The sequence below is a fragment of the Lynx canadensis genome, chromosome E3 (genome assembly GCF_007474595.2).
Source record: "Lynx canadensis isolate LIC74 chromosome E3, mLynCan4.pri.v2, whole genome shotgun sequence".
NCBI classification, from domain to species: domain Eukaryota; kingdom Metazoa; phylum Chordata; class Mammalia; order Carnivora; family Felidae; genus Lynx; species Lynx canadensis.
The window spans coordinates 17,906,852-17,920,090 of NC_044318.1; the positions used below are offsets into that span (position 1 = coordinate 17,906,852).

The window sequence follows — 13,239 nt, forward strand, 5'->3', positions numbered from 1 at the left end:
GTGTCCTCTGTGGCCCCCTTTCCTGCACTAGGAGCCATTTCAAGGAAGTCGACTCCAGGCAGCCGCCTGCAGCACTTCGAGGGCCCAGCGTGTTTGTGTTTGTATAAGGGGGAACCTCAGTTTTCACTCCTGAGTAGGGAAACCCAGTTCTCCACCTCCTTCTTTGTTCTTTTTCTTGTGAGTCTTTGAAACCCAGTGTCTCCTTTACCACCCGCACAAAGCACGAGACACGAACACTTTTGACGCTTCTGGTCACCAAAGATGCGGACGTTTTCCTTACACCACGCGATTCCGTAATGCCAGCTGGGTGTCCTGCAGTTTAACTCCGTTCTGACACCATCCACCTGGAGGTACAGTCCTATCCCACAGGTTAAAGGCTCAGTCCCAAAAGACTGGTCACCTCCTGTTCCACTTCAATACCAGCTGCACATAGTAGGTCTCCAGGTTACCTACAACTTCTGTGTGATGTGGCTACATTGCCAGGTGAACTGGGGAGACCCCGGGCCCCTGGGATGTCAACCCAGCCAGACCTGGGTCTAGTCTTGTGGGGATGCCTGGGTGGCTCAGTTGGTTAAGCATCCGACCCTTGATTTTGGCTCAGGTCGTGATGTCATTGTTCCTGAGATGGAGCCCCAGGTAGGGCTTCATTCTAACAGCTCAGAGCCTGCTTGGGATTCTCTCTCTCTCTGTCCCTCCCCCACTTTTGCATGCACGCGCTCTCTCGAAATGAACAAATAAGCTTAGAAAAAAAGAGGTCCTTGTTCTTGTCATGAGAATGAATTCAGGGACAGACACGCAGCACGGCAGATGAGCAACACAAGCGGGAAAGTTTATTAAGGCGAAAGCACACTCGTGAGAAATGAGAGCTGGGAAGCTCAGAGAACAGTACGGCTGGCGGGTTGGGTTTCTATCTTCAATTGGCAGTTGCTAATTTGTGGTGGGGGAGGGGACATATTCATTTCTTGGGGTGGGAAGCAGGGTTTCCCGCTTTTTCTTCCTAATTTGGCCAGGGGTTTCCTGTCATGGCTTCTGCCGTCTTGGGCCTGTCTGGTTGGATCCGGTTTCTTGTGGAGTGCTGCCTGGATGGGGCTCTGACCTTCCCCATGGCTGGCCAGGACTTCCTCGTTGCTGGCCTCCAGGCGTCCTGTCCCAACCTAACTAAGCCTGTTCGAACAGCTACAAATTGGAGGTTCCCACAGCTGCTTCCTCAGGTTTGGTCAGTTTGCTAGAGCAGCTCACAGAACTCAGGGAAACACTGACTTTCACCAGTTTATGGAAAGATCAGACAAAGGATGCAGATAAACAGCTAGATGAAGAGATATGTAGGACAAGGTCTGGGAGGGTCCCAAGAGCAAGAGCTTCTGTCCCTGTGGAGTTGGGATGTGTCACCCTCCTGGTGTGGATGTGTTCATCAACCTCAAAGCTTCCAGACCCTCTACTGTTGAGATCTTATGGAGGCTTCCTCACATAGGCACCATCAATTATTAAGTCCCTTTTCAGCCCTTCTCTCTTCTCTGGAGGATGGGGGTGGGGCTAGAAAATTCCAAGCTTCTAATCATGGCTTGGTTTTTTTTTCTGGTGACCAGTTCCTGGCCAGGAGCCAACCAGGAGCCCACCCAAAGGTGCCTCAATGGAACAAAAGATGCTACTATTACTTTTTCCACTTAGGAATTTACCAAGGTTTTAGGAGCTCTGTGCCAGGAACACAGGGCAGAGACTGATTTTTTTTTTTTTATAATCTCAGTTTCCCTTCTCTCAGGATCTCACCCTTGTTGTTGGCCAATGTCTGAAAACCTTTGCTTCATTATTTTAATTGGTTTTCGAATATTTAAGGCAGGAGGGTTTATCTACTGCCAATTACTTCCACCTGGGAGCAAAAGTCCCAACTTCCTACTTATTGGTGAGTGATTTTCCACTGAATGGTATTTGTTGAAAGTTTCACCTGTGCTTGGACATTTGGGTTGCTTCCAGTTTTTGGCTATTATGAATGAAACTGTACAAGTATTTGTGTAGATGTAAGTTTTAATTTCTCTTGGGTAGATACCTAGCAGTGGAATTCCTGGATCAGAGTATTGCATGTTTAACTTTATAAGACACTGCTGAACAATTTTCCAAAGTGGCTGTGTTAGCAGTGCATGAGTTCTGGTTGCTCCATCATCATCGACCCTTGGTATTGTCAGTCTTTTAAACTTTTAGCCGTTCTAGTGTATGGAGTGGTATCTTTAAAGAGATATTTTATTTTTTTAATGTTTATTTTTGAGAGAGAGAGAGAGAGAGAGAGAGAGAGAGAGGGAGACAGAGTTCAAGCAGGGGAGGGGCAGAGAGAGGGAGACACAGAATCTGAGGCAGGCTCCAGGCTCTGGGCTGTCAACACGGAGCCAGGCACGGGGCTCAAACTCACGAACCGAGAGTTCGTGACCCAGGCTGAAGTCAGTCGCTTAACTAACTGAGCCACCTAGGAGCCCCTAAGATTTTGTTTTTAAGCAATCTCTACATCCAGTATGGGGCTTGAACTCACAACCCCGAGATCAGGCGTCTCGTGCTCTATTGACTGATCCAGCCAGGCGCCCCTATGTAGTGGTATCTAATTGTGAATGTAATTTACATATTCCTGATAACTAATGATGCTGATCATCTTTTATGAGTTTACTGGCCTGTTGTTGTTGTTGTTGTTTAAAATGAAGTTTAGGTTTGTATCTTTTCCCTCTGGCTTATCTTCTAGTTACTGAATTGTAAGAGTTCTTCTTTATAGTCTAGATATAAACCCCTTGTCAGATATAACAGAGCCCACTCCTCTGCTGGATCGAGGAGAAAGGAGCAGGTATAAGAATATAAACAGGCCACTGTTGTCTTCAAGGAGAGAGATGATCATGTCTTCAACAAGCATAGGGGTTTAGATGGAACAAGGTACATGGAATTTAAATTTTATTTTTATTTATTTTAGTTTATTTATTTTGAGAGAGTGTGAGTGAGGGAGGGGCAGAGAGAGAGAGGGAGAGAATCCCAAGCAGGCTCCTTGCTGCCAGCGTGGAGTCTACGCTGGGCTCAAACCCATGAAGTACAAGATCCTGACCTGAGCCAAAATCAATCAGACACACAATCAGATGCCCAACTGACTGAGCCACTCAGGCACCCCTAAAATTAGTTAATTAATTAATATTATTACTATTATTTTAATGTTTTTTTGAGAGTGGGGAGGGACGGAGAGAGAGGGGGATAGAGGATCCAAAGTGGGCTCTGCACTGACAGCAGAGAGCCTGATGGGGGGCTTGAACTCACGAACTGAACTCACAAACTTTGAGATCATGACCTGAGCTGAAGTTGCACACTCAACCTACTGAGCTACCCAGGCGGCCCCCGACTAAAATTTGTTAAAAAGAGCTTCAAGAGATTCTGGATCTATTTGTTTTTCCCTTTTGTCTTCTGAATATTCTTAATTATATTTAAAAAATACAAACCTGAATTACCTCTGTGCTTGCATTAACTACAGGAGGATGTCCCGGGAACCTAGGACATACATTCTTTTCCTGTTCCTTTTTCTGAGCCATGGAATGGCAAGTCATAGAGTTCCAGATTCCAGGCAGGGTAAGTCCTGAGGGAGGAACAATCTGTCATAGTTTCCACACATTTTAGGGAATGTAGTGGGGGTAGATCAACGTAGGTACATGATACTGTGAAGTGTTTTGGGAAGTGTGCATATGTGTGAGTGTGTGTCCATCCACATATATATGTAGGATTTTCAGGATTATTCTAAAAGGGTTTTTCTTTTTTTAAAGTTTATTTATATTTTATTTTGAGAGAGAGAGAGAGATAGAGAGCAAGCAGGGGAGGGTCAGGGAAAGAGGGAGACAGAATCCCAAGCAGGCTCTGCACTAATAGCTCAGAGCCCGACTCAGGGCGCGAACTCATGAACCATGAGATCATGACCTAAGCTGAAGTCAAGAGTCCGATGCTTAACTGACTGAGCCACCCAGGCTCCCCTAAAAGGGTTTATCAAACCAGAGTTTTCTCACACTGGGCATATATTGGCACAGGTAAAATTAAAATTCACTAAAATTTTCCCTCATGAGTGACTCTTTTTTTTGGGGAGGGGGGCTCTTTTCCTAACCCATGTTTATATTTCTGAAGATTATACCATTCAGTTCTAGTTATACCTCCAATGGCTTTCTTACAGATTTATATCCCCTGTTGCAAAAAATGGCGGTGAGTATCCCGTTTTCTTTGAATCAAACTCTCCTTTACTGGAACTGCCAACTTTGGGTGTTTTACTTGACATGATTTCTTTGCCTTTTAGGAAGAAATAATAGATGGAAGCTATCTGAATGGTAATGTCCCTACTCTGTCCCCACTTTGCTGCTTCTAGAAATTTCAGACAGAATGTGCCTGTGATCTCTCTGGAATGATTCTTTTAAAGCTGTCTTTTCATTTTATTCCCATGTAGCCTTACTGGATCTCATACAGTTTCAAAGGTAACCCACCCTAGAGGGGAGGGGAAGGGATGGAATAGATACTTCATAAAAATTCTTAAATGGAAGTCTCTTAATTGTAAAAAGTAATACCTACATACTTATTACAAAAAACATAGCAACCAGTGCACAGGTGTTTGAAAGTAGATACGTTTTCTTCACAAACTTTTATTCCTCTCTGCTCTGGCACAAGTGCTAACCTTTATTGAGGGTTTACTATGTGGCAACAACATTCTTAGTGGTTTGTGCATAGAAACATGTCCAATCCTCACAAGCACCCCCAGGGAGGGTCCTGTTGTTTCTCATTGGACAGAGCAGTGAAAGGGAAGCACAGGAAGGGTGAATCAAGGTCACGTAGCTGGGCAGTGTGGTGGAGCTGAGTTGTACATCCAGCAGTGGGGCTCCAGGATGCATTGCCCTGTCATGTTTTATACTGCATGTGGGCTGGTGTTAGATACTGAGGTTGTGGGGCAGGGCACTAGAGAGTGTTGTGAAAAGACAAATATTAGCAGATAATTCTAATATGATGAGTACTGTGAAGGAGAAGAAATGGGGCTCGGGAGCCCATGACAGGAGCACTCAATTATATTAAAGAGGAGGAGTGCCCATAAACACTCTTCTTCCTAATGTAGCTTTAACTTTAGTTGATAGTTTTGGATATATTCTTTCAGGCTAAAATCTATCTATCTATCTATCTATCTATCTATCTATCTATCTATCTTTGTATTCACTTATTCATTCATCTACTTATTTAATAACAAAAATTTACCAATTGTTTAAGGCAGAAGGATTTATGTGCTGCCCATGACTCCATTACAGCCGGAAGCTGAAGTCCAGCTCATTCCTTTTATATGGTTGGGTGACACTCCATTGAATGGATGCACCATAACATTTCTAAATTTTTTTTAACGTTTATTTATTTTTGAGATAAAGAGACCATGAGTGAGAGGGGGGAGAGGGAGAGGAAGAGAGAGAGAGACAGACAGACACACAGAATTAGAAGGTGGCTCTGGGCTCTGAGCTGTTAGCACAGAGCCCAACATGGGGCTCAAACCCACGAGCGGTGAGATCATGACCCGAGCTGAAGTTGGACGCCCAACTGACTAAGCCACACAGGTGTCCCTGGATGTACCATAACATTTAACAAATGTTAAAACATTTGTGTAACCTTTTACTTGTTGGACATTTGAGTCATTTCCAATTTTTGGATGTTATGAACAAAATTATGCATTTTCTATGTGTTGGGTACTGTTTTAAGCACTTAAGATGTGTGAACAAGTAGAATCCTCACTATTTTTATCTATATTGCATAGAAAGGGAAACTGAGGCAAAGGAAAATTCAGTAAACTGCCTGAGACCACACAATTAAGTGACAGAGCCAGGATTCAAGTCCCAGTTTTGAGCTCACACTCTTAAATTGTGCTATTCCAACCTCTCATGGTATACACTGTTTCTGCTCTTTAAGTTTTATATAGTAAGGACATCTTTCCAAGTGAGTCTTTTTGGAGTGTAGATAACACACGTGGAATGTTATGGGAATTAGAATATTGCACATAGCTCAGAAATTGATAATTGTCTTTGAGAGAATGGGATCCAGGAGGATTCTTAGAATTGGAAACTCCCCCACCAGTGTGCCAGGTTAACAAATCTCCTACCTCCTCCAAACACAAAGTTCCTAGCATTCCTGGCCCATTCCCCACATCCTCTCTTAACTCTGGTCCCCTGGCCTCTTGGCAAGTAGGGAAACTGCTCATCAGGGGAACCTATCATTGTGACCTTCTCCTGCCTGTCTTCAAATGAAGCTCCCATGGGTGGACAGCGGACCTGTCCCACAGAGTCCTGGAGTATCTGAATTCACGGAATGTTGCCTTCACCATCCCCAGCCTGCAGGTGCGTACCTGAGACTCATCCCTATCATATATTCACCTCTCAGTGCTCAGTCAGGAGTTGTAAACTCAAGGGCCTGGTAAGATGGAGAAGTGGGCTAGGTATGGAGATAGTCTTCACTTCTGCAAAGAAACATGTTCTGTCCAGTTGTTTTGAAACTTTTGTGTTTTTCCACCCTTCCACCTTTGATGGAGACTTGGCGTACTAGGGTGTAGGGCGGACCTACTGTAACAAAGAGATCCCAGATTCTAGCAGCGTGAACAGTTTTGTTTGTTTCTTTTTTTTATTTAATTTTTTAAAAGGAATCTCAGCACTCTGGTAGCGCAATCAGTTAGCACGCGGTACTTATAAAAGTAATCTCTACGTGCAACACGGGGCTTGAACTCATGACCCTGAACTCAGGAGTTGCATGCTCTACGGAGCCAGTCAGGCACCCCCAATTTAGTTTCTTTCTATCTCGTGTTATAATTCAGAGCTAGGTGGGAGATCCAGAGAGGAGAGGAAGCTCTATTTCAGAAGACCATCCAGGGGCCCAGGTTCCTTCTGTCTTGTTGCTTTGTCATCCTCTAGGGAGTTGTTGCCCACATGACTGAAACATCACATCCATTCTCCGACCTAGGAGGCGGGGTGGTGGGAAAGAGGAAGTGAAGGGCAAGCATCTTCTCTTTCAAGGACATGAGCTGCAAGTTGCACACTTGGTGCTGCTCACATTCTGTAGGGCTCACAGTCCACAGTCATGCGTTATTGCAGAGAAGTAAGAAGAGAGGCCTTTCTGAGAAGCCATGTAGTCAGCTAAAACTTGTGGGATTCTGTTGCTAAATGGAATTACAGGAGACTGGATCTTTGGGCATAATTATCAGTCTCTTGATCGTGGGTCCAAGAAATGTTTTTCTTCCCTTTTAACTCTATTGTAAGAGAAACAGTAGCACAGGTATGTTAATAGATGGTAATGATATTTGTAGAGCAGTAGGGCATGGTGGGGACTGTGGCAAACTGGACAGCATACCTCATCAGCATGAGCATCAGCCCAGTGTGGTATGTCATATCTTTGCCATTATACTGTGAATAGCACAGAAAATTGAGAAAATATTCTTTTGGTATTCAAAAACTATTTGATTTAGGAAAGAAGTTTGGTCATTGATGAATGAAGTCCTGATGTCTTTATTGTTTCACTTTTTATTTATTTAATTTTTTTAATGTTTATTTTTGAGAGAGAGAGAGAGAGAGAGACAGAGCACAAGTTGGGGAGGGGCAGAGAGAGAGGGAGACACAGAATCAGAAGCAGACTCCAGGCTCTAAGCTGTCAGCACAGAGCCTGATGCGGGGCTCAGACTCACGAACCGTGAGATCATGACCTGAGCTGAAGTCAGACGCTTACCCAACTGAGCCACCCAGGTACACCTTATTTACTTTATAATGAAATGAAAATATCAACCAACATTCACAATGAGAACTACATTCAGAGAGCTGGTTGCTAACTATACCAGGACACCCATTAGCTGGAGGTGGCTGTTGACTTCATGGCATTTGTTTTATTCTGTTCATCAGTCTGTGGCAACCTGAAGGGAATTAATGCCTGCCCCTTTTCTGGCTAGTAGTAAGTTTTCTCATGAGGTGTGTGTGTGTGTGTGTGTGTGTGTGTGTGTGTGTGTGTGTGTATACGTACACATGTATATATACAGTTATATATACATACAGTTATATATATATACATATACAGTTATATATACATATATATATGTACAGTTTATTTATGTTGAGAGAGTGTGCATACACATGCAAGAGAGGGGCAGAGAGAGAGCAAGAAAGAGAATCCTACGCAGGCTCCACACTGCCTGCGCAGAGCCTGATTCAGGGCTTGAAACGCAAGAACCGTGAGATCATGACCTGAGCCGAAATCAAGAGTTTGGATGCTCAACAAGCTGAGCCACCCAGATGCCCCAAGATGTGTATATTTTAACCTGACCAGTAGATATATTCTCTCTCTTGCTATGTATAAATTTATTTATTCATTCAACATCTACTTATCTAGCCTCTATTCTCTTCCAGGCATAGTTCTAGACCTTGGAGACGCAGGAGAACAAGGCAGTCACATTACTACCGACATGGGCCTTTCATTCTAGAGGGACAGTCACAGAGTAAATAATTATTCAACTCATTCAGGATAGGGAATAATGGGTGGCACAAATTGACCACTTACTGTGTGCTAGCCAATATTGAAAATGCTTTACACACACTAATTTAATCCTCATAACAAACCTACATAGTAAGTCTCTATTGTCTCTGTTTTTCAGCTGACAAAATTGAGGTCCCAAAGTACTGTTGCTCATTTAGCAAATAAAAATACAGTGTTCCTGGAGTGCCTGGCTGGCTCAGTCGGTGGTACATGCAACTCTTGAGTTCGGGGTTGTGAGTATAATTCCCATGTTGGGTGTAGAGATTACTTTTAAAAAATATGGTATTCCCCATTAAATTTGATTTGCAGATGAACAATGAATTTTTTTTTTTAGTATATGTCTGTCCCATGCAATATTTGGGACATACTTGGGCTCAAAAATTATTCACTATTTAACTCCAATTCAAATTTAACTGGGCATTCTGTATTTTATCTACCAATGCTAGGTAAGTAACTTGTCCAAGGCCACACAACTGGTTGGTGGCAAAGTGGGGATGTGCACATGGGTTGTCTGGTTTTAGAGCCCACCTTTTGCCCATGACATCACAGTATGCTGCCCTTGTAGAGCACCTTTGTTTAAGAGAGATTTAGAAAATAATTCCCCAGACAGCAGAGTAATCTCTTTTAGGAAAGGCTGCAGACCTCTGCTTCTCACTTTAGAAAGGATACCAAGGGGGAGTTTGTACATGCTGCCTGAATTTTGCTTTTTCTCTGATAGCTTGCAGCGTGGGAGAGGGTTTGAGCAGTGCCAGTCTGGGGGTGGTAAACTTCCTGGACAGAGGCCAGCGGCTCTGGACTTGAAACCTCAAGCACCTATAGGAACCTGGCAGGGCATGGAGAGATCGGCTGGCTGGGTGGGTGGTGAGCAGGAGTGTAATTACAGGGAGCAGCTGGCCCTTGGCTTGCTGATTATCACCAGGAAGAGGATGCATGCCTAGCGTTGCCAAATCTTTGTGTTTTCCAAGAGAAGTTGGAAGTCTGGATTTTTGTGGGGAATCCCTGGACTTCAAAATGTTGGCAGCTAATGAAAAATTTTGGAGCCGGCCAAACCAAACATGGCTGCAAGCTGCCAGCTTGTGGTCTCTGCAGGGAAGTAGGTGGCCTGGCTGGGCTGCTGGCCGTGGTGCTGATCAGATGCTCCTGTCCCATCCTCACTGTATCTCTCAACACTCCCTATCAAGGCAGCCATGGAAAACCACCTGGAGCAGCGTCTGTACCAGCCCCAGAAGCTGCTGGAGGACCTGAAGGAAACAGATGCTCAGCAGTTCCGCACCGCCATGAAATGCCTCTTGGAAGACAAGAAGGACCGCCTGGTGAGGCATTCTTGGCACCCCGGGAGTAGGGGAAGTCCAGGGCCAGTTGACATTTGTTGAGTTGAATCCAACTGAGCCTGACTTAGACCCTTGGCCCTTCTTTATGTCTTCCTTCCACCTTCTCCCTTCGCAACCCCTCCAGGAGCTTGGAGACCTTGGTTTTCTCACTTCCTTTCTCCAAAGTTCAAGTGAAGAGCCTTATAGCTTGTACTTTTATAGGTACTAAGAAATGAGGGGTACTGAGGAGGTTCAATTTATTTGGCCTGATAAACACCCGTGAATAATTACTCTGCATCAGTGGACACTGGGTTCAGAGACAAAGGACTACCCCTGCCCTGAAGGAATTCACAGTCTGGGAGAGGGGGCGGGAGACAAAAAACAGAAATAGACACATTTCCAAAAAAACAAAGTTGGTGATCTAAGAGCATCACAAAGTAAGGCCTATGAGACCCAGGAAATCTTGGGACACAGGTGAGGTTTTGAGTTTTCCTTATCAGACCATTTAGTGCACAACAGTGTTTCCCAAAAGGAGTTGACCCATGTAAACATTTTAATAGTCACATTTTATTTTATAGTGTCTGTTATTAAAATAGAATGGATACATCATTCTATTGAGTGAGTTTGGGAGAGATGTGATGTTTCCTTTTTTGAAATGCATTTAAGTTTAAAAGAAAGAGTCCGTTTAAAAAAATCCTATGAGGTAAATAATAGTAAAGGCAGCACAAAGATGGCAAAAATGAGGATGGTGGTCTATGAAAATGATACATATTTTTAATATTTATTTATTTACTTATTTTTTTTTAAGTTTATTTATTTTGAGAGAGAGAGAGAGAGCGTGTGCGCCAGCGGGGAGGGGGGTTGGGGTGGGGTGGGGTGCAGAGAGAGAGAGAGAGAGAGTGAGAGAGAGAGAGAATCCCAAGCAGACTCTGCACTGTCAGTGTGGAGCCTGACACAGGGCTTGAGCTCACAAACCACGAGATCATGACCTGAGTCAAAATCAAGAGTCAGCTGCTTAACCAACTGAGCCACCCAGGTGCCCCCTAAGCTGCACTCTTACTCACTGTACTGTTTTAGCCCCAGACAGTAAATTACCAAAGTTAAAAAAAAATTTGGTCATGGTTAGAAGTATGGGCTTGAATGCAGATACACCTGTTACAGAACCTAGCTCTGTGTAATTTGGGCAGGTTGCTTATTCTATCTTTTATTTTCATCCCCTGCAATATTGGGATAATAATAGCATGTAACATTTGTTGAGCGTTCACTAGGTGCCAGCCAGTCTACATTCATTATCCTCTTTAATTCTTATGCAAACCTAAGAGATAGGCACTGGTTTTATCTCCATTTTACAGAGAGGGAAACTGAGACTTTAAAAAGGTAAGTGACTTGCTTGGGGACACACAGATAATAAGGGGACGACCTGGGATTTGAACCTAGAATGTCTGGCCTTCGGATCTATGGGGCTTAACCTGTAGGACTGTCATGAGAATTACATGAAAAGAGACATGTTTGCTTCATGCCTGGTATGGTGCCTAGTATGTGGTCATTGCTCAATAAATATTATGTTTGCAGGGTGTGCTGGCTGAAAGACTGAGTGCCAATCAAATTGGGACCAAGCTCTGTCAGCATTCCTGGATTCTGTGGTTCAGAAGAGCCATTCATTCATCCATCCATCCATCCCAATATGCTTTCTCAATGTCTTCTGGGTACCAGGCATTCCACTAGGCACATGGCTGGGGCCTCGAGGACTTTCCTGGCTCAATCCCAGCTGCACACTGCAGTCAGGTGCCTGGGCTCCACCATAGACCAGTTAAATCACTCTGTATGGTGGTGCTGGGATCACTCCCCCAGTGATTCTCATGTGCAGCCAGGGTTGAGAACCATTGTTGTGGAGGAAAGATAGGCCCATAAGCATCTTTAATACATCATAGAGTTGGGCTCAAGGTGATTTGACCAAAGTAGAAGGGCATTCAGGAAGACTTCACCAAGAAGGTGATGACAATTGAGCTTACCCTTGAGGGATGAGCTGGATTTCGCTAGGGGAAGGAGGTGGGGAGAGAATTCTAGCTCCAGCAGTTGCCTGAGGTGTGAGTCACATGGTATATCTGGAAAGTGAGAAGTTGCCTAGTGTGGGTGAAGCAAGTGAAGGCTTCAACTTTGTTCTGTAGGAGAAGTTCTAGAAGGTTTGACTTAGCAGCGTGGTGTTAAACAGTGGTCTTGAAGTTCCCCACTGTTGAGTGTGGTCCCTCTCAGGGCTTCCAAATCCAGAGGCTGCTCTCAAGACAACCCTAGCTTCTTTCTTTACTTTAGGAGCTGGAGGATGTCGTTATTGACTTGGGAGAGATTCGCAAACAAGCCTTGCAGAGCCCTGGCGTGAACCGCAGCCTATTTCTCATCACACTGGAGAGGTGTTTCCAGGTGCTGAACTCCCTGGAGTGTGTGGAGATCCTGGGCAGGGTACTGAAGGGCTCCTCAGGCAGCTTTCTCCAGCCAGACATCCCAGGGAAGCTCCCCCGGCACCTGCAAGAGGATGCTTTCAAGAACCTGTGAGTGCTTCTCCCAGCCCTTGAACCCCACTTCCCATTCCTCAGAGGTGATGCATGGCAGAGGGGCTAAGGCAGGGGGAATAGGTTAACATCTGTGGAGTTTAGAGATGGATGATTAAAACAGTGCCTCCCAAATGTTAGTCATTCTGGTACCATCCTCACAACTTTTGCCCTATGTGTACACCACTTGTACTATTTTTTTTTTTTGCTTATTTGTTTTTGAGAGAGAGAGAGATGGGGAGAGAAAGAGAAGATGGGGGAGAGGCAGAGAGAGAGAGGGAGACAGAGGATCCAAAGCAGGCTCTGCGCTGACCGCAGAGAGCCTGATGTGGGGCTTGAACTCACAAACCATGAGATCATGACCTGAGCCCAAGTTGGATGCTCAACTGACTGAGCCACCCAGGCACCCCCTCCACCCACTGGCACTGTTCTTCATGTTTTTTCTTTATAGTGACTCATTCTTTTTAATTAACATTTATTTAAAAAGTAACTCTGATGGGGTGCCTGGGTGGCTCAGTCGGTTGAGCGTCCGACTTCGGCTCAGGTCACGATCTCACGGTCTGTGAGTTCGAGCCCCGCGTCAGGCTCTGGGCTGATGGCTCAGAGCCTGGAGCCTGCTTCCGATTCTGTGTCTCCCTCTCTCTCTGCCCCTTCCCCGTTCATGCTCTGTCTCTCTCTGTCTCAAAAACAAATAAATGTTAAAAATAAAGTTTATTAAAAATAAATAAATAAAAAGTAACTTTGATATCATTACTATAAGATCAAGTCTTATTTGGACCAAATGGGACTGCTGCATATGACAACAAGGAAGTCGTTGTTGACTGGGGCCACGAGGAGATGTGTGGTGGGGAGGG

At 44.6% G+C, this 13,239-nt stretch overlaps 1 protein-coding gene across 1 annotated transcript in view; it reads left to right on the plus strand.

Moving 5' to 3' along the window:
* The first annotated feature begins 3,494 nt into the window (after positions 1 to 3,494).
* The window catches only part of OTOA (otoancorin), a 66,054-nt gene continuing 56,309 nt past the window's right edge, over positions 3,495 to 13,239 (plus strand). The window contains exons 1-7 of the mRNA XM_032591623.1: positions 3,495 to 3,585; positions 4,175 to 4,203; positions 4,295 to 4,325; positions 4,442 to 4,469; positions 6,269 to 6,356; positions 9,711 to 9,842; positions 12,150 to 12,385. Of these exons, the coding sequence (XP_032447514.1) occupies positions 3,495 to 3,585; positions 4,175 to 4,203; positions 4,295 to 4,325; positions 4,442 to 4,469; positions 6,269 to 6,356; positions 9,711 to 9,842; positions 12,150 to 12,385 (635 nt within the window). The remainder of the gene's footprint in view (positions 3,586 to 4,174; positions 4,204 to 4,294; positions 4,326 to 4,441; positions 4,470 to 6,268; positions 6,357 to 9,710; positions 9,843 to 12,149; positions 12,386 to 13,239) is intronic.